This window comes from Engraulis encrasicolus, chromosome 24 (assembly GCF_034702125.1).
Source record: "Engraulis encrasicolus isolate BLACKSEA-1 chromosome 24, IST_EnEncr_1.0, whole genome shotgun sequence".
Lineage (NCBI taxonomy): Eukaryota > Metazoa > Chordata > Actinopteri > Clupeiformes > Engraulidae > Engraulis > Engraulis encrasicolus.
This window is the reverse complement of record NC_085880.1, coordinates 4,414,476-4,437,182: the sequence shown is the minus strand read 5'-3', so window position 1 is coordinate 4,437,182 and position 22,707 is coordinate 4,414,476. Positions and strand designations below refer to the sequence as shown.

Here is a 22,707-nt window from a genome sequence, read left to right as displayed (position 1 = left end):
CTGTAAATATAACAGGGCGCACCATTGGTGTTAGGTAGGTAGGCCATGATCCTTATGTAGACTGGACTTCATAGGCCATCCATAAAATACAGGTCTTCTTTCCATGATCAAAACCACAGCTGCCCAATTTGGCCCTCAAAGGTTTTTTTTTTTTTTTTGACCTCCACCCATCTTACACTGGTCCAGTTTGAACTGGCAGTTGGGCTATTTCTATCTCAAGTCTTCATAGAATGGACTGCAGCTCATCATCGACGATTGAAGTAGATACAGCACATTTGAATTGTTATCTGATCTTGTATCATGACACATTTTCATTGGATATAAGGTGGTAAGTTATACGTGGTACATGGTACCCATGTTTTTTGCCCACGGCCCACCTACCATATTTTATATATTTGGCCCACCATGAAAAAACAAATTTGGATTTAAATTCTGTTAATTACAAATGTTTCTTGTCCTTCAGCTGTGCTTGAAACTGAACCTGCGCATGTCTCTAGTGTAGTGGCAGCGACAGAGTAGTGGCAGCAGCATTCACTGTGCAGGCGAGGACTGGAGGTGTCGTCCTGTCTCGCGGTCTCTCAGTCACTTGTGGATGGTCATTGTACTCCATTTGGCAAGTGTTTTCCTGGATCTGCTTGGCTGCTGTGTGCAGACAGACGGCATGCTGCTGTGCCGGGTTGAGGGTGGTTGGGTGGGGTTGGGTGGTGGTGGGTTGGGTGGTGGTGGTGTTGGGGGTTGGGTGGTGGTGGTGGTGGTGGTGTTGGGGGTTGGGTGGTGTTGTGGGTGGTGTTGGGGGTTGGGTGGTGGTGGTGGTGGTGGTGGTAGTGGCGGGGGGCGGCGGCTGTCTGTGAATGAAGGTAAAGCTGAGAGGATTAGAGAGGTCTGATCTCCTCTTTGGCCTCTCAGGATCACACCAGTGTGTGTGTGTGTGTGTGGGGGGGGGTGTAGTCTGTGGATGTCTGTGGATGTCTGTGGATGTCTGCGTGTGTGTGTGTGTGTGCGTGTGTGCGCGTGTGCGCGTGTGCGCGTGTGCGCGTGTGCGCGTGCGCGCGTATGAGTGTGTGTGTGTGTGTGTGTGTGTGTGTGAGCGTGTGCGAGTGTGTATGTGTGTGTGTGTGCAGGTGGCAGGGGCGGTGTCAGGCAGGGGGACCTGAGCGAGTGTACGGCTGGCATTAACACACTCACTTCCCGCCAACACAACACTACACTACTGCTCTTATCTAGTTAAGAGGCCACTACTGCTCTCAGCCGCTTAAGGAGGTCAGGTGGCTGGCTGGAGAGGCAGGGGGTTGGGGGGAAAGGGGGGGCTGATAGGCCATGCTGTCTGTCGGTCTCTCCCTCCAGGCTGGACTGGAATGTAACCCTCCACACATGCACCAAATGATTGCAGTGTCTCCATGCTCTTTGCCTGGCTAAACAAGCCCTTTGGGCTGTTTGGAGATTGTGTTCACTCTACCGTCCATCAGGCGTCAGTGCAATATCTTACAATGGCTTCGCCAGGATTTCATTTCCTGCATGTGACTTACATACTGTCTGATGAGTTTATGGGAAAATTTAAACAGTTGATGCTGTGATGTCATCTGAGATTAATGGGGCACTTGGCAAGTTAATTGTTTATTTTCAAGAGTCAGATAATGCTTAAATCATGGGCAAGAAAAAGTTAACTACCATAGAAGACACATTCGCATTTAATTCTCCATTCACAGACAGTTGGTACTCTGGTATGAAAAGCATTCACACTGTGAGGGGATGAAAGACAAAATGATACGGATTATTATTTGTAGATTTTTCAGGCTTTTCAGCAGGCACCACTAAGACAGTTGAAGGAAACTATTTACAGTATTGCAAATTCACACGATTGCAATTTTTAAACAATTCTCTGTATGGTTTTGTGTTTTTCACACTTTTGAATTTTTGATTGCACTAACAGTTATGGCCATAATCCTACATGCACTGCCCTTGATTGTGATCACGTGCTGGAAATGCTGACTTGGTTGGGTGTGAGGGGATTTCATGAAGGTGTACAAGCTCAACAATCTTGTATGCATTTAGTTGTGTGATGCACTATACTGTACTGCTCTTCAGCTTTACTTCGGAGTCAGTCTACAAGCCTCCCACCACGTTACAGGTGCAACATCTTTACCAGGCAATGTGTTCTTCATGAGAATCACACTGTGTGTGCACTGCAGGCACTGTGGGTAGGTACACTGGCAGGAAAAGGAAATGAGTTGGACTAGTTTGCCTCTGTGGTGTTTTGTGTGTGTGTGTGTGTGTGTTTGTGGTTGAGGATGTGTTATTCCCTTATACAGTATGTGTGTGTCTGTTGTGTTGTTACCAGGTCAGCCTGCAGTGCCTGGAGGGCTTCCTGTGCCTGTTCCACTGCGTCCGACATCTCCACGATGCAGCATCCAAAGATGCACTGAAGTTCTGGTAGGTCTCTTAACTTTGGTTTTATTGTTGTCGTTTGATTCTTTGTATTTCTTTCTTACTTACTTTTGCTCTTTCTTTCTTTCTTTCTTTCCTTCTTCTGCTCTTTCTTCACCTCACCTTTCTTTCTTTCTTTCTTTCTTTCTTTCTTTCTTTCTTTCTTTCTTTCTTTCTTTCTTTCTTTCTTTCTTTCTTTCTACGTATTCCTCTCTCTCTTCTTTCAATTGACTGTTGTTGCTCATTTACATCTTTAAAATGTTTATATATATTTAAAAATCTCATTACTTGAAGATGGTAGCTCAGCAGGCATTATTTAACTGAATAAAATAAAAAGATGAATCCCTCTTGCACTGCGCTGCGGGTCACTGCCCTAAGACATACGAGCAGCACGGAACAAGAACTGGGCAGAGTGCCAGCGGAGCATTAATTAGCGGGGAGCGGGACGAGGGAACATGACGTTTCTGAGCGGGAAGTCGCCACTCGCCAGCTCGGCCCAGTGCGAGCTAGCTAGTCTAGAAAGGGCCCTTTTGTCATGCAGCAGGAGCACAGGACAGCACAGCACAGCTAAGCGCCACGCTCATCCTCATTAGCTTTGTTTTGAATATCGCTAATCACTGTCCTGTGATTAGGAGATGATCTCCGGAGGAAAAACAAAATACCCCAAACAGATCTGAGAGCGGGTGTTTGTGTTTCGCTTCTCAGAAGTTCACATTGAGGGGAACTGTGTCGTTGGGAGCTTGAATGGGAAGGAGAATTCTTCTGGTTTATTTATTTACAAGTCAATGATTTGTGATGGAATATGCTGTCGATCAATATCACGAGATTCAAGTTTACGAAACCTGACTTGTACAAATAAGGTAAACCTTAACGGATGCTTGGGAATCAAAGTCAAATGCCGATTTAGACGCCCACATTTACCGGCATACTTTCCTTTCAGAACAGCATGACTACAAAACAGCACTCTTTCCCTCTTTCCCTCCGTCTTCTCTCTCTCTCTCTCTCTCTCTCTCTCTCTCTCTCTCTCTCTCTCTCTCTCTCTCACCCAAAGTTTTCACTTTGAAGCTCCCACACGACATCCCTCATGCCCTTCCATCACCTCATTTGAAATTCACACTTTTGCTCACACACTCAGTAGAATTAGGCTAGTGCTATCTATGCCTATTCTTATGAACATGTACATGTATGAAGATCCTATACAGACACACAAACACATTCAGAGGACAAATTCTGGAAATAGTATGCGTTGAAATTGTGAGAAACTGTTTTAGACATGGCATTTGTGGACGTTATTGCACCGTCTGCTTTGTCTGACCCACTGATTGCATTAGAAGGGATCCTGTGATATGCTGATGTGCATGACTCTACGTGCAGCTGGAAGCGTATGATAGTGGTGGTGAAGTGAAAGTGAAAGTACAGGCAGACATTTAGCTTTCGCTTTTACTAGACGTCAGGTGATGTTTTGAAACTCACAAGTGTCGGTGTTGTGTAGATCAAACCAGGTCATACATACAGTAGTAGAAGAGGGGAGTTATGACCCTAGTAACAGTTTAACCTTCCTCGTGACAAGTCATTTCCTTAGTAGGCCTAGGTGATGGCCCACATAAGAATATTATGCAATTGTTGTGTGTTGTGCAAAGGCAAATAGGCATGCATGTGAAGAAGGTCTCTGAAGATTAGGAGACATTTGTGGATGCATTGGGGTTTTTTTCCACTGTGTCTGTGTGTGTGTCTGTGTGTGTGTCTGTCTGTGTCTGTCTGTGTCTGTCTGTGTCTGTCTGTGTCTGTGTGTCCAAGTGGCTTTGTATCAGGTTAGGTTTTTTTGGTACAAGCGCAAGCAGCAGTCCTGCTTAAAAATAGATGACAGTCTCCCACAGGTAATTGTGTAATGATTTCGGTGCTGTTTTTAGAACTATACTGAGCAAAAATAGCCCTTCGCATGAAAAGAGCTTGAATGTATCAGGTGTTCCATTACAGCACAATTACAGTGTAATTCATGCTAGTCTAGTTATCTTATAGGTCCCGTACGATAATGGAATACTTTAGAGATGGACCTGTATCGATACTGGTATCGGAGTGGATACCTGCTCATTACACTCATACTCCTACTCTTCAAATACTTGTCGATACCAGGCGATACTGCTAATATATGAAACAACGCATCTCGTCATGTTCTGTTAACTTGAAAGCAGTATGGGTAAAAAAGCATTGCCTCATACATTTACTAACATTTACAGCTCCAGGCCTTTTTATTAGAATACCATGAAAAAGTTGATTTATTTCCATAATTCCATCAATAATGTTAAACTGTCATGGATTGTAGATTCATGGCCCAGTTTTTTAACTATTCCAATCCTTATTTTTTTTCTTTTTATATTCGTTGGCCTTCCAGCTCAAAAAACCCATGAATTGGGGAATTCGCATTATTAGAATATTGTTATAAAATCACATTTTTCTTCATCAAAATTCGGGTCACATTAAATCAGTTGAAATTTGGTACTTTCTACATAACATGCAATGGTCAATACTTGGTTAGGACATTCTCTGTCTTCATAATGGCCATGATGCGTTTAACATTGAAGTCAATGGCAAAAACAGTGCATGGGAGTTATGGAAGCCCAGATATCCTTGATGCTTTGCTGTCAGCTGTTCTTGTTTGTTGACCTGGTACCCCACACTTCACTCTTCAATATACCCTGTAGATTTCCATGCCACGTTTTGGCGCTAACTTACCAGTTTAATTCTAAATAACCAGAAATGAAACCCCATTGAAAATGAATGGGCTTTAAATTCTGTTGAGTTAGAATTAAACTGGTGAGTTAGCACCAAAACGTGGCATGGAAATCTTCGGGTATATTGAAGAGGATTAAATGAGTGAGTGGTAGACTGCTTCTTAATAGTGCAGGCCATCATGAATAATTATTGGACCCGTAATAGATGTGTGATTCAATTCGAAAGACAGTTACATTTCATGTTTAAAAGCTTTATAGTAGCATGAAGTAAGTCTGTCTCTGTCTCTCTCTCTGTCTCTCTCTCTGTCTCTCTCTCTGTCTCTCTCTCTGTCTCTCTCTCTCTCTCTCTCTCTCCCCCCCTCTGAAGTGTCCAGCGGTAGCCTTGGGCTGACCGTCAAGGCAGTAGCAGTAGTGTCCCTCAGGGTCATTCCCGCCGCCATGTGACATCACATGCTTTCATGTGATGCACTGATCAACTCAAAATCTGGAAAGCTTCCATTTGAAAAAATTCCAGTGTAATGGAATTTGCACAGCAGGACAGAACGATCCCAGTCAAACATCCTAAGCACAACCGGTGCTGGTAGCTGTGGACGCAGCCAAGGAAACTGGAGTTGAGGACAAAAGTTAAACAACAGTCTGGATCTTTTCCTCAGTTGAACGGAGCTGGTCTGTTGCTGCAGTTCCACTGATGCCAACCTTTAAGCTTTGTCACCATGCCTGAACTCATATGGTAGGCGGACTATGCCTTTTTCCTCTTTTGGAGCTGTGTTGTGTTATGGTTGGCTTATGAGACTGGAGGCTAGAGGCGGGACTTTGTGGATAGGTGAGTAGGTGTGTTCTATGAATGAGTGAAGGAGTGTGTGTTTGTGTGTGTGCCTCCACATGCCAGTGCTCTGAAGCATACAGGGTTGTTGTGTAGTTTTGCATGTGTTTCTAGTTCGTGGACTAGCGACGTGTCTCGTGTTTACCGGTATGCCTGTTGCGTGCGTTGGGAGGACGAACATGTGGTTCTACTGAGGACAAGTGTTTGGTCGGATCAACATGGAGTTGCACACTCTGGACTGAAGACTCTATTCACCTCACATTAGCGAGTTTTGCTTCAAGGAGAGAAAGCTTGTGTCCGAGAATACCCAGAGCACTTCTTCTAATGGGTTGAGTAGTGTCTCATTTCTCTATTCGCTTTCAATTTAGGGAAGTTTTTTCCCCCTTGAAATGCAGGGGGGGAATGTATTTGATGAGATAATGTGTTGCATTTGTTTTCCCTCCACCTTCTGCTAAAAGCTACAGTGCAGTAGAAGAATATCTATTTTTTGTCCATCAGCATGGATTCACTTTCACTGTAGGATCTGATAAGTGATTTGTTTTATTGTTCTTCCTGTGTTCTGAAGAAGGCAAGACACGAAAACAAATGAATATGCAGAAGACGGACTGCCTCAAGGCCCTCCTGAAGAGATGGAGAGAGGGGGGGAGTGAATGTGTCTGTCTGTCTGTCTGTCTGTCTGTCTGTCTGTCTCTCTCTCTCTCTCTCTCTCTCGCTCTCTCGCTCTCTCTCGCTCTCTCGCTCTCTCGCTCTCTCTCTCTCTCTCTCTCTCTCTCTCTCTCTTTCACTTTCTTTCTCTCTCTCTCTCCCTCTCTCTCTCTCTCTCTCTCTCTCTCTCTCTCTCTCTCTCTCTCTCTCTCTCTCTCTCTCTGACAGTACAGTACAGTAGCTTCTTCCAGACCTTTATCTTCCATACCAATCCATTATCTTCACGCCTTCGACAGCAGAAACTTCTCATCATTTCCTAAGCAAAGCAGCCACTCCGCCACTCAACTGGATCTGTATCCTGATTATTACGTCTGACTCTTCTGTTTTGTATCATTGATATCAGCTCTGCTGCTTGTAGCACCAGACAACCCCATTTGTTCACATAGGAAGATCCTCTTTCTAAATCCAATCTGGGCATTAATAATTTTTGGATGAATTTCAGAGTTTGTGACAGATAAGAGCACGGTGCATGAAATTCAATGATGTCGTCTCACACGCTTGACTCAGTCACTGGCTCACCCAAGGGGATGTGTTCTCGCTCTTTCTATCAATCTCCACTAAGGCTGTAACGATACACCCAACCCACGATTCGGTTTGTATCACGATATATGACCCACGGTTCGATACCCCCACGATTTATTTATTTTTTTAGGGAAAAAAATAAGAAGAAAATAAATTATAGGCTATATGTATATATAGGCCTATGCTTTCTTTTTGCATTTAACTGCCTACATTAATTTTGTAGGTCTACTAAATGATGTTGCAGATATAGGCCTACCATTATTATTACTAATAGGCTTAGATAATATCATGCTGAGATGCTGACCATGTGTGAGAGACAAAGATGGAGAGAGAAGGGTCAGGGTTGCAGTATAGGTAGCCTATTACAACTGTCTCACATTATCAAACATTATCCAATTAATATCCAAACACATTAACTGAAAACAACACGGGTCATATTTCGTCAGGAAACATATTGTATTAAGTTACTTACAGAAAATGCAAACACTTAATTTTGATGTTTAATATTTTGTAACTGTTTTGATCGTGCAGCAGCGCGCACGCGCTTATACAAACAAAACTCGAAATGAACCTCAGTTATGTTCTCAGTATGCAACACGCACGTTGTCCTTTGTTTGGTTTTGTGATTTGACATTTTGTCAAGAGCGGGAATAGATGCAGAGGCTGAAATGGAGCATGTTTTCGCTAGGCAGGCGGCCAATGTGGGGAGGAAATAATGCTGCCTAATATCCACATCGACCTAAACGTTCGCCCGACTTCCGACACTCCCTTATGAGCGTATAGAGCTCTAGCGATTTAAAATTTGGGCAGGCGGAGCATCTCGCTCTCTCGCTCTCTTTCTCTCTCTCTCTCTCTCCGCTTAACGTCTAACTCCACTCAACACACATCGGCGCATGCATGAATCAAAAAAATCTTCACACGTTTGATAAAGCCTTCTCTGTTGTTAATTTCTGTGCTTTACCTTCCGACGTTTGCCCAAGTTTTTTTGTCTCGCGGAGATTGCTGAGGCAATGAATAACAACCAATGCACGTGCTGGTTGGACGGAACATTTTACATGAGAGAGGGGAGAATGGAAGTGTTACTCGCTCATATGCGCCCCATTTCTAATGGTCTTTGAGCGCATATGCAAGCATTAAGCGCATATGCAAGCATTTGCCTGTATCCTGCTGTTTTCTAGACTGAGGGGTAATAACTTTAAAAGGGCGCATCGCGATTCTGCGAGGAAGGTTTGCGATAGGGGTTCGTGGGTCTGTGTACCGCGATCCCTCGGTTCGATGCAATATCGTTACAGCCTTAACCGTGTGTATTGTGCGTGCGTGCGTGTGTGTGTGTGTGTGTGTCTGTCTGTCTGTCTGCCTGCTTATCTGTCTGCCTGTCTGTCTGTCTCACTCACTCACTCACTCACTCACTCACTCACTCACTCACTCACTCACTCACTCACTCACACACACACACACACACACACACACACACACACACACACACACACACACACACACACACACACACACACACACACACACACACAGTCTCTCTCTCTCTCTCTCTCTCTCTCTCTCTCTCTCTCTCTCTCTCTCTCTCTCTCTCTCTCTCCTTCTTTATATCCCGCTAGCTAAGCCAAACTGTCAGAGCAAGTTTGGGAGGAAAGTTAACCCATTTAAAAAGTTGGCTTGTCATGGTATTTCACCATCAAATTTGGCCTGATGAGGGTGGAAGGGGGGACTGGCTTAATTTTGCCATTCTTAAATTGACTCAGCAAAAAAAAAGTCTTTGGCCTTAGATCACTGTCTCACCCAAACACAGTTAGTGAAGGTAGGTAGAGCAGTAAGCGGTTAAGGCGTCAGACTTGTAGCCCAAAGGTTTCCGGTTCGACTCCCAACCTGCCAGGTTGGTGGGGGGAGTAATTAACCAGTGCTTTAACCCATCCTCCTCCATGACTGAGGTACCCTGAGCATGGTACCATCCCGCCGCACTGCTCCCTTGGGCCCCCATTGGGGGCTGCCCCCTTGCACGGGTGAGGCAATATCGTGTCCAGTGTGCACGTGTGTGCTGTGGAGTGCTGTGTCACAATGACGATGGGAGTTGGAGTTTCCCAGTTGGGCTTTCACTTCACTTTCACTTCTCTAGAGTGCTGATTTTAAGGAAAATTACATCAATCTCAAAACTGATGTAATGTTGGAATGCCCCTTATCGTGTCTGAAAATATGAGTTTGATGAGTTTTGGAAAAACGTACACCAGAATGGTGATTTTTTTTTTCCCCTCACAGACTTAACTGATGTATTTTTCTCTCTTTGTCGTGAGTGTTTTAGCAGCCTAGCTCAGTGGCTTTCAAATTGGGGCCAGGGACCTCACCCCTGGGGGGCTGTGAGGGGATGCTAGATATTGAAAAAAAGAATTGAATACATTGAATAACTAATGCACACCATAATACACAAAAATAAGCTAAACAATATTTCAATAGTTAAGAACTGCATTATAATATTCTATTGCATCTCTAAACATCACCACCGTTGTTGTTATGTTTTATATGCACGGCCTCACAGACCTAGACTATAGTTGGGAAAAGGGCTGCGCATACGCATGCAAAACAATAGTTTGACTGCATGACCCATGTAAGGGGGCCCTTGGTTGGAAATGAAATATACCGGTGCACTGTATGCCTTGCCCTGGTGAAGTTTGGGAACCCCTGACCTTGGTAACTGCTGTTACGACCCCAGCCCGTTTAGGGGCGCAACATAAAATGGAGACTACACAAAGATATTCACAGGTTATGGTTAAAATCTACAGTCCTCTGGCGACCTGTCCTGCACTACTAATTCACTCACCCATGTCACTAAACTGTACAAAGAGGTAATAATCCAGATAACAAAATTGAGAAGTAATTTGAATTCTTATCTTCAGGTGAAAAATACTGGAAAACCACTAGTCGCCCTGACTGTTCAAATCCTCTTAATTTCCAGTGCCATTAGCACTAGGCTGAATTTGCACACACGGTGGCACTATGTGCTTTTGCTATGCCCTCTAAACCTCCCTCTGTTGCCTTCCACTTTTGCTGTTAACCTAATGTTTTTTTTTTCCCTGGTACATTATTTTTTCTGACCTGTTTTTTACTGCTGCGTTTGAGAATGAAGTGAACATGAGAGTGGTGTTTCATGTGTGGTTGGTTGCAATGCAGGCATGCCAGCGCTCCCCTAGTGGGAAAATTAAAATTTGACTTGTAAAAAAAAAGAAGGAAAAAAAGAAGAAAACCCTTCGCTAGCTGGCTGACATTTTGATGTTTTCTCTGATGACCTCAGGGCATTCGCAAGCACACTGCCAGATTGCCTCTTCATTTGCATCTAGCAGGCGTCCTGACAGAGCTTTCACCAAGAGCCATGTTTTAATATCATTTTACAATAAGAAAATAATGAGAGAGCCACGGCAACAAACAGAACCAGTGATGTGTTCTAATGCACTTTTCTATATGGTATGTTGAGCTACCAGTTGAGCTACCGACTTGTTGAGAGTCTGTTGAGAGGATAATCGTGTTCCATCAGTTTTGGAGAGACTACACAGGTCAGGTCTGTAGGGGCCCATCTCTTCCTGCACAGGGGTCTTGCTGTCATGTTTTTGATTTTGTTAGCGGTTGAAGTTTAGAGCATTACCAGCACTATAGATGCGGTTGTGCAATTGCTCAAAATGAACTCTACTGCTGTGCGTTTTGTTACATCAGCAGTCAGGAGTAATTCATCATCATCTTCTTCTCCTTCTATCTTGTTATCTCTATGTCTCTCTGAGGTATTTTGCTGGCTTGAGAGTTCTTTGGTGTTCAAAGAAGTGCACTGGCCTTCATTGATACCGTTGCTGCTCTGTCCTTTCACCAATCCCCTGACTTGCAAATAACTCTTTCCCGCATTTTAACTAATGTCAATGTTCAATATTCAATAATCAGGTGTTTCCAAAAGTTAGTATGAAAGTAGTAGTCTTTGTTGTTTATTGCTTTGGTACACATTTTTATTTGAGCTTCCTTTTGGAGAAGTTTGAGCTTTCGGTCAGTTGCATAATAATAATACCAGTTGCGTTTCCCCATCGCCTCCCATTCTGGAGTGTGACCTTGGTCAAACTGAGTGCCATTGTTTTAGCAACCTGCTAAAAATAGATGGAAAAGGCTCCTTAGAGACATGAAGCATTTTAGCTCAAACAAGAGTCTTCCGTGCTTTGTGAGAACTCTTGACTTTCGGGAGCAATAACCGAAATCTCACAATCAGAGCTATGCAGTATCTATTCCTGCCCTTTAATTAAGTAACATACAGTAATGTTGAACTGTATTTATTTGGTTTTGTGTGTGTTTTTGTGTGTTGTCTTTGACTATGCTGACCCCACATCCCACTCATCCTCACCTGTGTGTATGCGTGCGAATGTGTGTGCGTGTGTGTGTCTTTAGCTCGGACATGAGCGGGGCCAGTAACACGCTGGCGAGGGAGTTCCTGACGGACGTGCTGCAGCTGTGCAGCGCGGTGGCTCAGCGCTCGGAGGTGCGCGATGACGAGGACGAGGAGGAGAGTCACATGGTGGCCCTGGGAGAGTACCTGGTACGCGGACGCGGCTTCCTGCTGCTCAGCACACTGGACTCCATCATCGACCAGGTACACACACACACACACATACACACACACACACACACACACACACACACACACACACACACACACACACACACACACACACACACACACACACACACACACACACACACACACACACACACACACACACATATATATATATATATATATATATATATATATATATATATATATATATATATATATATACACACACACACACACACACACACACACACACACACACACATATATACACACACACACACACACACACACATACACACACATGAGCACGCACACATACACACACAGGTCTCAATCTGTTTTACAGTACATACACAAAGATACACTCAGATATATGCAGGCTCATAAACACACAGTCTCACACTTGGTTGCAATTACACAGACACAGAGTCACAAATGCAGTACACTGGACGCACAGTGTCTCTGTCTCTGTCTCTATTACATGGATCCACTCACACAGCCCACCATGTTTCTCAATTTCTTGGATTGCATCATATACCAAGTATACACACATACAGTACGCACACACTGCTTCCACCTTCTGTGTGCATTTCTATCAGGGATGGAAATAAGCACCCGTCCACCTGCCAATGACGGGTATATTTCAGTGGTGACTGGTACATTTTTCAACCCACCAGTCACTTTGACTGGTGAAAACAGTGAGTGACTGGTAGATTTTAAAATCTACCTGCCCCCTTGACTGGTGGGGAAAAACTTACGTTCCACCCCTGGTTTCTACGAAAGCTTCCCTGACTTTTTTTCCGTGCCCCAGCCTTTTCTGTCAGCTTGGCCAGATTCCCTCATGTGTTGCACGGCACGGCACCTTCCTACACCTACAAATGGATTCTCCGGTCTCTCTGCTCTGGGGTGAAATTCTCAAAACCAAAGTTGCTAACTACATTAGCTACTTTACTGTTTTCAATGCATTTTCCCATTGGCAACTACCGAAGTTGCTAACAGGCTAACAACTTCTCTTTTGAGAAACTCACCCCTGCTCAGCTCACGGTGCAATGCTAATAGGTTTTGATTCAGTGCACTTCAGGCAGGCACTCCACGGAGACCTCCGCGCTCGCTGGCATGCATCAGAATGACAGACGGAAAGAAAAGACACAGAGAAGAAGGGAGAGAGAGATGAAGAGAATGGAAGTGAGAGAGAGGGAGAGAGAGAGAGAGAGAGAGAGAGAGAGAGAGAGAGAGGAAGACTGGGGCAATTATTTTGCATTTAGATTGCACTGCATTCCCTGCAGGTGTAGTGCAAACCCTTGTTCTGGGCCTCTGTGCTGACCCCTAACCAAACAATGAAAAGCAGTCCCAAAACACAAACTCCCCTTACGCTCGACACGCAAAATCCCCACCACACCCTGACACGACACCATCCTGACACAAATCAAGAACGCCACGAGGGGCGTCGCGGGCTTTGGTGAATGGATCCCTCGCTCTACTCGACTCGACTGGCATCCGTCAGGGGTAGCCTGGCCCTGCTGTGGGTGTAGTAGGCTGGGTCCCTCTGCAGCTCCTTTGCGCGCCTACCGCAGCAGGTCTGAGGAGATTCGGTAGGTGGTAGATCACGCCCATAGTCTGGCAGATATACACAAATGAGGGTTGCACAAAGAGATTACATTGTACGTGTCCAAATATACACACTTGTTGTTGCACAGGGGGAGCGTATGTGTCGAAAGGCATAGAAACACGACTTGGACAAGGAGGAGGGAAGAGAGGGAGAGATGGGGAGGGGAAAAGACGAAAACAAATTTCCTCCATTTTGTGTCCCAGAGCACCACTTGCATTGAATGCTCTTTTCCTACCACTAATGGCCAAGATGACTGATTGGATTTGGGGGAGGAAAGGAACTCTGCATTGCAGCGTTGGAGAGTAGAGTAGAGGAGAGGAGAGGAGAGGAGAGGAGAGGAGAGGAGAGGAGAGGAGAGGAGAGGTGAGGCGGTGGACAGCTGACTGGATCAGACTTGCTCTAAGTCCTCCTGCTTGAAGTTAAGCTGCAGCTGATGTCTGGTTGTTCTCCAGGAGGGGGTGGCAGCAGTCCACGCCAGAGGAGACTCATCATGCCGCTGTGGAGCGAAATGTAAAGGCCAATCACACTATTAAGAAGGTAGAGAGCGAAAGAAAAACAGGAAGAAAGGGAAATGTGTGCGTGTGTGCGCACGCACGTGTGTGCATGCGGGGGGGTGTGTGCATGTGTGACTAAGGGTGTGTGTGTGTGCGTGCGTGCTTGGGTGTGTGTGCGTGCGCGCGCGTGTGCGCGCGTGTGCATGTGTGTGATAAAGAATACTAAAAATATGCCTCCCTAGCTGGGTATGTTTAGTACTAACATCCAAAGCTGTGTCTGTGGCGTGTGCCAATGCTTTAACTAGTATCTTACATGTATGGTATAAGCTGACCATTATGCAAAGATGAACTTTTATAATTGCAACACTTAGTTCTTGCTTGGCCTTTTTTCAAATTTGTTTCAAAGGGTCAACAGTTTGTTTTAGCAGAGGAAAGGCATTTCTGTGTGCCCCCAATCGTGCACTATAATTGCATTTAATACTATGTAGTTTGTGTGTTCATGACATTAACAAGTATTTTATGATTTGATGAGTGGTAAACTTTGATGTAATGGGGCGATATGGGGTGATAACACCATCTAAGCGAGGCTCATGCTCAAAGTTGCAAGCCCTGATGAAGACCTACTAAAAGGTCAAAACATGTTGGCTTTTAAGATGTTAGTCACGTGTAGTAAAGCATTTTAATGTAATTCTGTAAGAATAATTATAAATCCCCGCTTTTAAAATTATCATCAGTGAAAAATGTCTTTTGTGAAGCTCTGTGAAAGTCACAAGTTTTGTAAAAAGTCAAATAGTCAGAGGATGATCCTTCAGAATGCTGAACTGAAAATATGGATCTGAAACTGAGACGGAAACTTTTGTATTGGTTTCCTTGTCGTGCAGGGGTCTTTTAAATGGGGAAGACAAGGAACAATTTGCTCACTTCCAACTTAAGGCACCAAATGAGTCCGTGGGCAAAGCTGAGCCAATGCTAACGAGTTTGCACCGCGCACGTTGCTGACTGGGGTCGTGTCTGAAGACGAAGCAGGTTGAGATTGAACTCATCTCAGGATGAGCAAAACTGGTGCACCCTCTCCATTCTCTGTGGCCGCAGACCAACTGGATAACACCACACAGTGGAGAAGATACAATACAGCAAAAAAATAGAACTGAGAAAAGGGGGATAACCTCGTGAAACGCAAAGACCCAAGACAACCCACCCAAGACAAACTCAAAGACTACACTCTTTCAAAATACAGTCCAGAAGAATTCTACAGTCTCCTGCCGATGTCTAGGTGTGTAGAATGGGAAGTAGAACAGAATCAAGGGAATGAACAGTCCAATCAACTTGGATCAGCGTCTACTAGAGCAGCTTTGACGTGACTCATCATTGTTATACTGTGCGGTGCCGAAATGGTGTTTCATGCAGATAATGATGACAACGCTGCCAGCATGGAGACCTGCTTTTACAACGTAATTTCTTGTAAATGTAAGGCGGTTCAAGTCCTTCACGACCGCACATACCTGGGATTGACCCCTGAAGGACCCGGCTTTCAAAGCACAAACGGTGAAATAACGATGCTTACCTTGAGGACCGAGGAAGGGGACGATTACGTTGGCTTTCATTTTCCAGGAGGTTGCTTTCTGAAATGCGGGGAAAATGGGGAAATGGATGCCATGGCAGATGAAACACTCCTGAACATCATCACGAAGGGAGAGGCACCCAACGACCTAAAGAAGACCATGGAGAGCATGAAATCCTGTTTATTTCAGCGTGAAGAAGTGACAGACAGCTGCAAGTTTAAATCTTGTAAATTTCCTGGCCATTTCCTTTATAAGAATGGGAACATGCTAGCAATAGGCCAATATGCCACTGGGTGGGACTGCAACTTTGTTTTACAAGGACGAATTGAAGTGGACTGTGGTAAAGTACAACTGCCATGCATGCCAAAAAATAAATAGTTCACTTTCACTTAAGTCCAATGTGATTCACGTTTGATGCATTTTTTAATGAGCCATTTGCCAGTGTGTCGGTGCTCATAGTATCTTCCTCAATACATTTTCATGTTCAAAATTCCATTGCAATAATTGTCTTTTCATTAATCTAAACTTGTGTCGTCACCACATAACATTGCAGCAGACACTTATCAAAAGCAACATACAGCTATGTAGTTATTGGGAATTGGTCATGGGTTTTGGAGCCATGTGGTGTTAGGTGTTATGCTCAAGGGCACTCTGAAAACAAGTCTGTTGGATTTACCTAATTATATAGGAAACATTAGTTGCCCACAAATATTTTGCTTTCGCAGCAACTTAAACAAATTAGTTAAATTAACACATTTTATACATGCCAAATTAACCTGTGTATTTTGTGTTGATTGAATGTGATTTAATCATCATGTTTTGAGTTCTTAAGACTGGTCAAGCCTTCACCTGACTGACATGTACTTATCTGATTTTTCTTTCTCCTAAGCAACTCAGTTTTTTAGGGAGAGTATATTGATTACAGTTCTTGTAGTCTCCGTTATACATTATTTCACTGATTTTGGTCAGCACCCTACAGTAAGACAATTCTGTTTGGGTGAAACCTGCTCCAATCTTTATAAATGTACAGCTCTTGGAACAATGTGAAGTAAGGTGACTTGCTGCCACACAGAGTGGTGATGGTTGGATTCGAACTGGCGACCCTCTGAAGTACCTCAAGAAGTTGTGTTGAACCATGCCATGGCAGTAATTGACAGAGCTACATTGTTGATTATATTCATCCCGACGTAATTTTCAAGACGTTTGTGTACGTGCATTATATCATGTTGGTTTTTTTTTTATTATGCAATTCCGTTAAAGGTTAACATGAAGTAATTGTGATTTAACATGGAAGCCAACAGGGGGACAAAAGGGTTGGTTGAACTTGGCCTATGGAAGGGGCTGGGGGACAGAATTTGGTATGTATTGACTGGGGGGTCATTCAGATGACTTTGTGCCATCACCGGCCAAAGCTGTCAGCGGCCCTGGTGATAAATACACCCAAGGTGGTGACTTGGATCCATGAGATGGTCATCTCACCATGGACAAGGGAGAATTGGTGTGGGATTCAAACCTGCAACCTTCCCATCCTAAAACCAACTCCACTGCCATTAGAACATGGTTGCCCACACAACAATTCTGCAAAGGGAAATATTTCTACACTATGAAGCCTTTCATACATGTCTAGTAGTTGTTGGTCTGGTTGTTAGACATCCCCAATGGAACACTTTCCTTTTTTAATGATGCAACATTTTTCTTTTCATTTCATTCATGTTTATGGTATTTTGTACACATCTACATCCATTTTCTTTTGTTTTTGTTTGTTTTGATTGTTTTCATACATTCTATGGTCATTTAAGAAGGATTGTTTTTTAATTGAGTGTCATTTCATACAAGGCATTGGGCTGTGATGGAAAAGAACGCTACGGTACTTCCCGACATTGAAGTCCAAATAATAATGAAAAAAGACTCACTCGTTCTGGTGAAAGGGTCACTTCAAATGTATTTTCCGTTTTCATTCAAGCTAATGAGTCTTTTCTTTTTATGTATCTAGATATAAAAATGTATGAAAAATAAAAAAAATCATTTGCTATTTTACAGCTACTTTATATAATTTGCTACTTTATAATAAAACATTAGCTACACTCTTCTGAACTTTCATAATTGTTCTATTCTATTCAAACAAACTGCAGCCATCGCCTTTCCACCCCTCCACGCGCTCTGATTCGAGCCCAAGATCTGGAAACTTGCTGGGGGATGGAATCCATGCTGTCTTTCAGATCGGAGCGATTGTGCAAAGCAGCATGGAATTTCCCAGGCTAGGCTGACCCAAGATTGAAACTTTGCAGTTGCTTTCCCTCTTCAAAGCAATTCTAGTTTGTGATGTCTTCTGTCTGTGCCGGCCTAGTGGAAATTGATTTGACTTACGTTTATATTTCCTGATTAAACATGGCACAGTATGCACAGTTCTCATTTTGAAGCTAAATATCAACAAAGAAATAATCAAGTCTCTGGTGGGAAATCAAGCAAATTGTGTTTTGGCAACGATTCGTTGGATAAAAAATTCCAATTTAACTGGATCAAAGTATGTTATATGACTGTGTTGACGGCAAAGACAAGATGCAGTGTGATTCCCTTCTCACCATCCCGCCCAGCCCGCCAAGTGCTGGCTGACTTCACACATCCCTGCCGTGTGTGTGCGTGCGTGCGTGCGTGTGTGTGTGTGCGTGCGTGTGTGTGTGTGTGTGTTCTTGCGCGAGTGCGTGTGTGTGTGTGTGTGTTCTTGCGTGAGTGCGCGTCTGTGTGTGTGTGTGTGTGTGTTCTTGCGTGAGTGCGTACGTCTGTGTGTCTGTGTGTGTTCTTGCGTGGGTGCGTGTGTGTGTTCTTGCGTGAGTGCGTGTATGTGTGTATGTGTCTGTGTGTGTTCTTGCGTGAGTGCGTGTATGTGTCTGTGTGTGTTCTTGCGTGAGTGCGTGTATGTGTGTATGTGTCTGTGTGTGTTCTTGCGTGAGTGTGTGTATGTGTCCGTGTGCGTGCACGCGCGTTTGCTGGTGGATGTGCATTTGTATGTCACCGTCACACAGTCAACAGCACGCAGTGTCAGCAGCACAGCTGGCTTGTCAAACAGGCCATCCTCCTCCTCGTCTGCTCTTGCTGCTCTCCCCAACGCTGCCACTGCTTTTCCCAGCAATGTTTGCTCTCTTACTGCTGCGTTGTGTGTCATCCCCTGAGTCACATGGTGACACCACCCCCACCCCTGCTTTGTGTGGGCCGTGGCCACGCTGGCTTCCCCTATTGACACAGATATGATTTTTTTGATCCCAGACTTAGTAGGTTCTCTGATGTGGTGCTGAGAGATAGGTGGAGGCAGTTGTGGATGTTTGCATGCTAGCAGATGGATTAAGTGGTGCGAGTCTGTAGGTAACTGCAGGTCCACATTTTATCCCACTGTGATAAAAATCTTTTTTTTCGATTTCGTAGCCTATTCATCCACTCTACCTTATTTTTTTCCCCAATGCCTTGCTTGTTTGTTTACCATGCTGATGGTGAGTCAGCATTTGCTCAAGCTCCCAAGAGTGCCCTCTCATACTTATCTTATATGTGACTAGCCACAAGAAGACGGGCTACAAGTCAGGCCCGGAAGTACATCGAGGTAATCATAGATTCTTATACCTGGTATAGATTCTTACACATGGTAATCTGGTGATATCTGATGGGTTTGTGGCTGAATTTGTGGATGAATTCAGCTCTGAAAGCACTTGCCCATAGAAAAAACATGAAGCTAGCCCCTTCAAAGACAATATGTATACTTTTAGACAAATGAATTGTGTGTTCGGAAGCATTCTTTAACACCTTCACTTGCAAATTCTGCAAAAAGATGAACATCACATAAATGGAAGAAAAAAAAGAACACATTATTGCAATTTTCTCAGTTTGGCCTGGGCCCACTTGTGGCCTGTATTCTTGAAACTAGTCACATATGCCAGCAGAGAAGCTTTTGTCTTCCCCAGTGCTACTACTCCATACTAAAAACATTCATGGATGATGGGGAAATTATATTGCACAAATGCCATTTAAAAGCAAGGGACAATACAACTGATAAGATGTATAATATCACATTATAACAATATAGTAATATAATATCGTGCAACATGTTATTATGTTTTGTCGATAATATATATTTAGTTTTGGTTGTGCAACACTACATAAATTAAATCTGTCTAGTTATAGCATATATAAATTGTAACATCAGCAAGTTGTACACAAATTAATAAGATAAAGAATAAGTCGTCAGCAGAATGCATTGTGCTTGGCAATGCAAGAAGGGTGTAAACAGCGTATATTGTACAGTTGCCAACATGCATGTTATCATACTGCTCTTGTTTACCTGTAGAAGAAAGGAGGGTCACGTGGGGTAGCTGGCTAGGCACCATGTATTTGCTTTTAATTCACACATCCAGGAGCACTTTCTCCCCTGCCTGTGAGGAATGCAGGCGTCCGGGTGACGCTTCAGGGTGGAGCCCCTATTTAGAGGGACGTGCTTCCGCACAAGTCCACTTGAACCGTTTTCTCTCTCAGGGATTGGTCTGTTTTTGCGGCCCGAACCAGGAAGGACTTTTTCGAGAGTATGCTTTTGGTCATCACCCACCCTCATTTGGTAGCAATGTTTCTAAGTTCTCCAGAGCAAAGCTAACCTGCTAAAGTGGTGAGCAGAGTTTGGGGGCTGGAGCAGGGTGGAACGATGGCTTTCATTACCTGAGCAACTGCAGTATTACCAGAGATTCTAGGAGTATCCACTCGCTCTGGTATTCCGGCTCCACTGTGGCGTCCAGGAAGAGCTGAGTGTGAGTTGAGTGTTTATCTCTGCCCGTGTCCCCAGGAGCTGACGTGCCGGGAGGAGCTGCTGACGCTGCTGCTGTCCCTGCTGCCACTCGTCTGGAAGATCCCCGTGCAGGAGGAGAAGGCCCCAGGTCTGTATACTATATACTGTATGTACTGTACATCACTGTTGCTCATGTCGCCTATGGTGCCGATGCTGTATGTTTGGTGACTACGCCTCAGGGGTATATGCCAAGAACCTTGCTGAGTAGTAATCCAGGTTACATTCACCTTGCGCTAGTGGTAAATCACATAATAGAAGAGACTGGAGCCCTGTTGTCGTAACTAAATGACACCTGTGGGTGATCTATTAGCCGATGTACCACTTTATGATGTAGGTTAACTTCTTTATCACTTTACCATGTTCTTGGAATACTCCCCTGGTGCCAATGTTATGGGTTTGATGTCAGTGCCCTGTCTATGATCCCACTGCTTTGTCCATACAGGAGTGCCAATATTGACAATGTTTGGTGCCTGTGGTGCCAGTGCTTTGACTAAAGTGCCAATGCAGTGCGTATCGTAATACAGAGTCTACTGTATGATGTTCATGCTGTTACCTATGAGGTCAATAGTGATTATAGGATGTCTTTGGCACTATAGTTACAGCACTGATGCCATAGGCACAGCAATGGCATTATAGTCACAGCAATGATGTGTGGTTGCAATGCTTAAGTATAGGACGTCCATGCTGTGAGTAGAATGGCGATGCTGTGCATACGGTGAACAAGGCTCTCCGTATTTTGTCAGTGCTGGAATTAAAGCATCAGTTTCGGGTGTTAAAGCGATGGTTCGGAGTAGAATCACCCTAATGCCATTTGAACCGTGACACCCATCCACCTTTACACCCGAAGTGTTTTCTGCCGCAGGCTTACATCAACAGAGTTGCCGTGTTATTCGATGTTTATTCCGGATAGCTTGACTCAAGCGCATATGGATCCTGGGCACCGTCTCCAAACTTTCCCCACAAAAATAACATGTCATGACACCAAACTTCTACAGTATAACAAATGTGGTTTGTACTCACAAAAAGATGAATTTGAAACTTTGTACATAGTCCAGGAGTTTATTAGTAACAACACACAAGACGATTAGCTTTTCTGCTGCTAAACATCCGTCGACGTCACTTCCTCCAGCTGGGACTGTCCACTTATTGTAAGGTTTGTGTTTTAGTCCACAGCCAGGATATATGCACGAGTGTGGCATCGTCTTCTATTTATTAAAAGTGGTAAAATTTAAATCCGAAGTGGTTAATTTCTAGTTGTAGCGCAAGCTGTCTTTTTGAGTTTTCCGCCTTCCGGACTCACGTGTATTTGTTTCCATCAACAAAGTCCCAGCTGGAGGAAGTGACGTCGACGGATGTTTAGCAGCAGAAAAGCTAATCGTCTCGTGTGTTGTTACTAATAAACTCCTGGACTATGTACAAAGTTTCAAATTCATCTTTTTGTGAGTACAAACCACATTTGTTATACTGTAGAAGTTTGGTGTCATGACATGTTATTTTTGTGGGGAAAGTTTGGAGACGGTGCCCAGGATCCATATGCGCTTGAGTCAAGCTATCCGGAATAAACATCGAATAACACGGCAACTCTGTTGATGTAAGCCTGCGGCAGAAAACACTTCGGGTGTAAAGGTGGATGGGTGTCACGGTTCAAATGGCATTAGGGTGATTCTACTCCGAACCATCGCTTTAAGTAACAGTGCTAAGTCTTTGATGTCCGTGCTGTGGCTCTGATGCTTATGGATAAGCATGGTTGTTGCTGTGGTTTCAACATAGTCGTGCTTTTTACTTACGGCCTTTTTGTTTCTTGTTTTTACTTTTGTTATATCAAGTCTTATTCCATTTTCCCTTTATGCACTGTACTTAATTAGTCTTTCTGTTTTCAGTCCTCATTTTATCTTCAATCCAATTCTTCTTCTGTTTTTCTTTTACATATATATAGCTTGTAGAAATACAAATCATGCTAATATAATATTTGTGTTGTGAGTCCTGATGGGAAAAAAACTTGCTAGTTGAGTGATTTGTATTAACAAGTCCTCCACCATCCATATCCAGTGTTTTTCCCAAAAATAGGCATGACAAATTTGGAGGGCAGAGCAGAATAGAGAGTAATGAATCAAGTGTTGGGCCAGGCTGTGCTGTCTCAGTCATATCTCTCTCTCTCACCCGGCTTGATTATCCCGGCCCGGAGTAAATGAGAAGCAGATATGCATTATGTATCTCCACGGTCTCCAGCCGGCACGCTGCTGACTAATTTAGCTCTTCAATAAAAGATGTGCGCCGATCGGCCGTGCGCACGATGGTATTTAAGTCACAGCTGAAACTTGATCCATGGCTGCCTTTTTTCCTTTTCTGTTAATATTTCTTTAAAACATGCTCCATTGCACCTTGTGAATATCAGAGAGGGAGAGAGAGGGCGAGAGAGT

General features: G+C 44.0%; 1 protein-coding gene across 4 annotated transcripts in view; it reads left to right on the top strand.

Moving 5' to 3' along the window:
• The window catches only part of lyst (lysosomal trafficking regulator), a 171,764-nt gene that overhangs the window by 25,789 nt on the left and 123,268 nt on the right, over positions 1-22,707 (top strand). For 3 of the 4 annotated variants that reach the window (XM_063191578.1, XM_063191577.1, XM_063191579.1), the window contains 3 exons: positions 2,339-2,430; positions 11,632-11,833; positions 20,285-20,375. In XM_063191578.1, the coding sequence (XP_063047648.1) occupies positions 2,339-2,430; positions 11,632-11,833; positions 20,285-20,375 (385 nt within the window). Of the gene's footprint in view, positions 1-2,338; positions 2,431-5,517; positions 6,308-11,631; positions 11,834-20,284; positions 20,376-22,707 lie in introns of those variants that run through there. The other variant, XM_063191580.1, reaches the window with a different exon arrangement.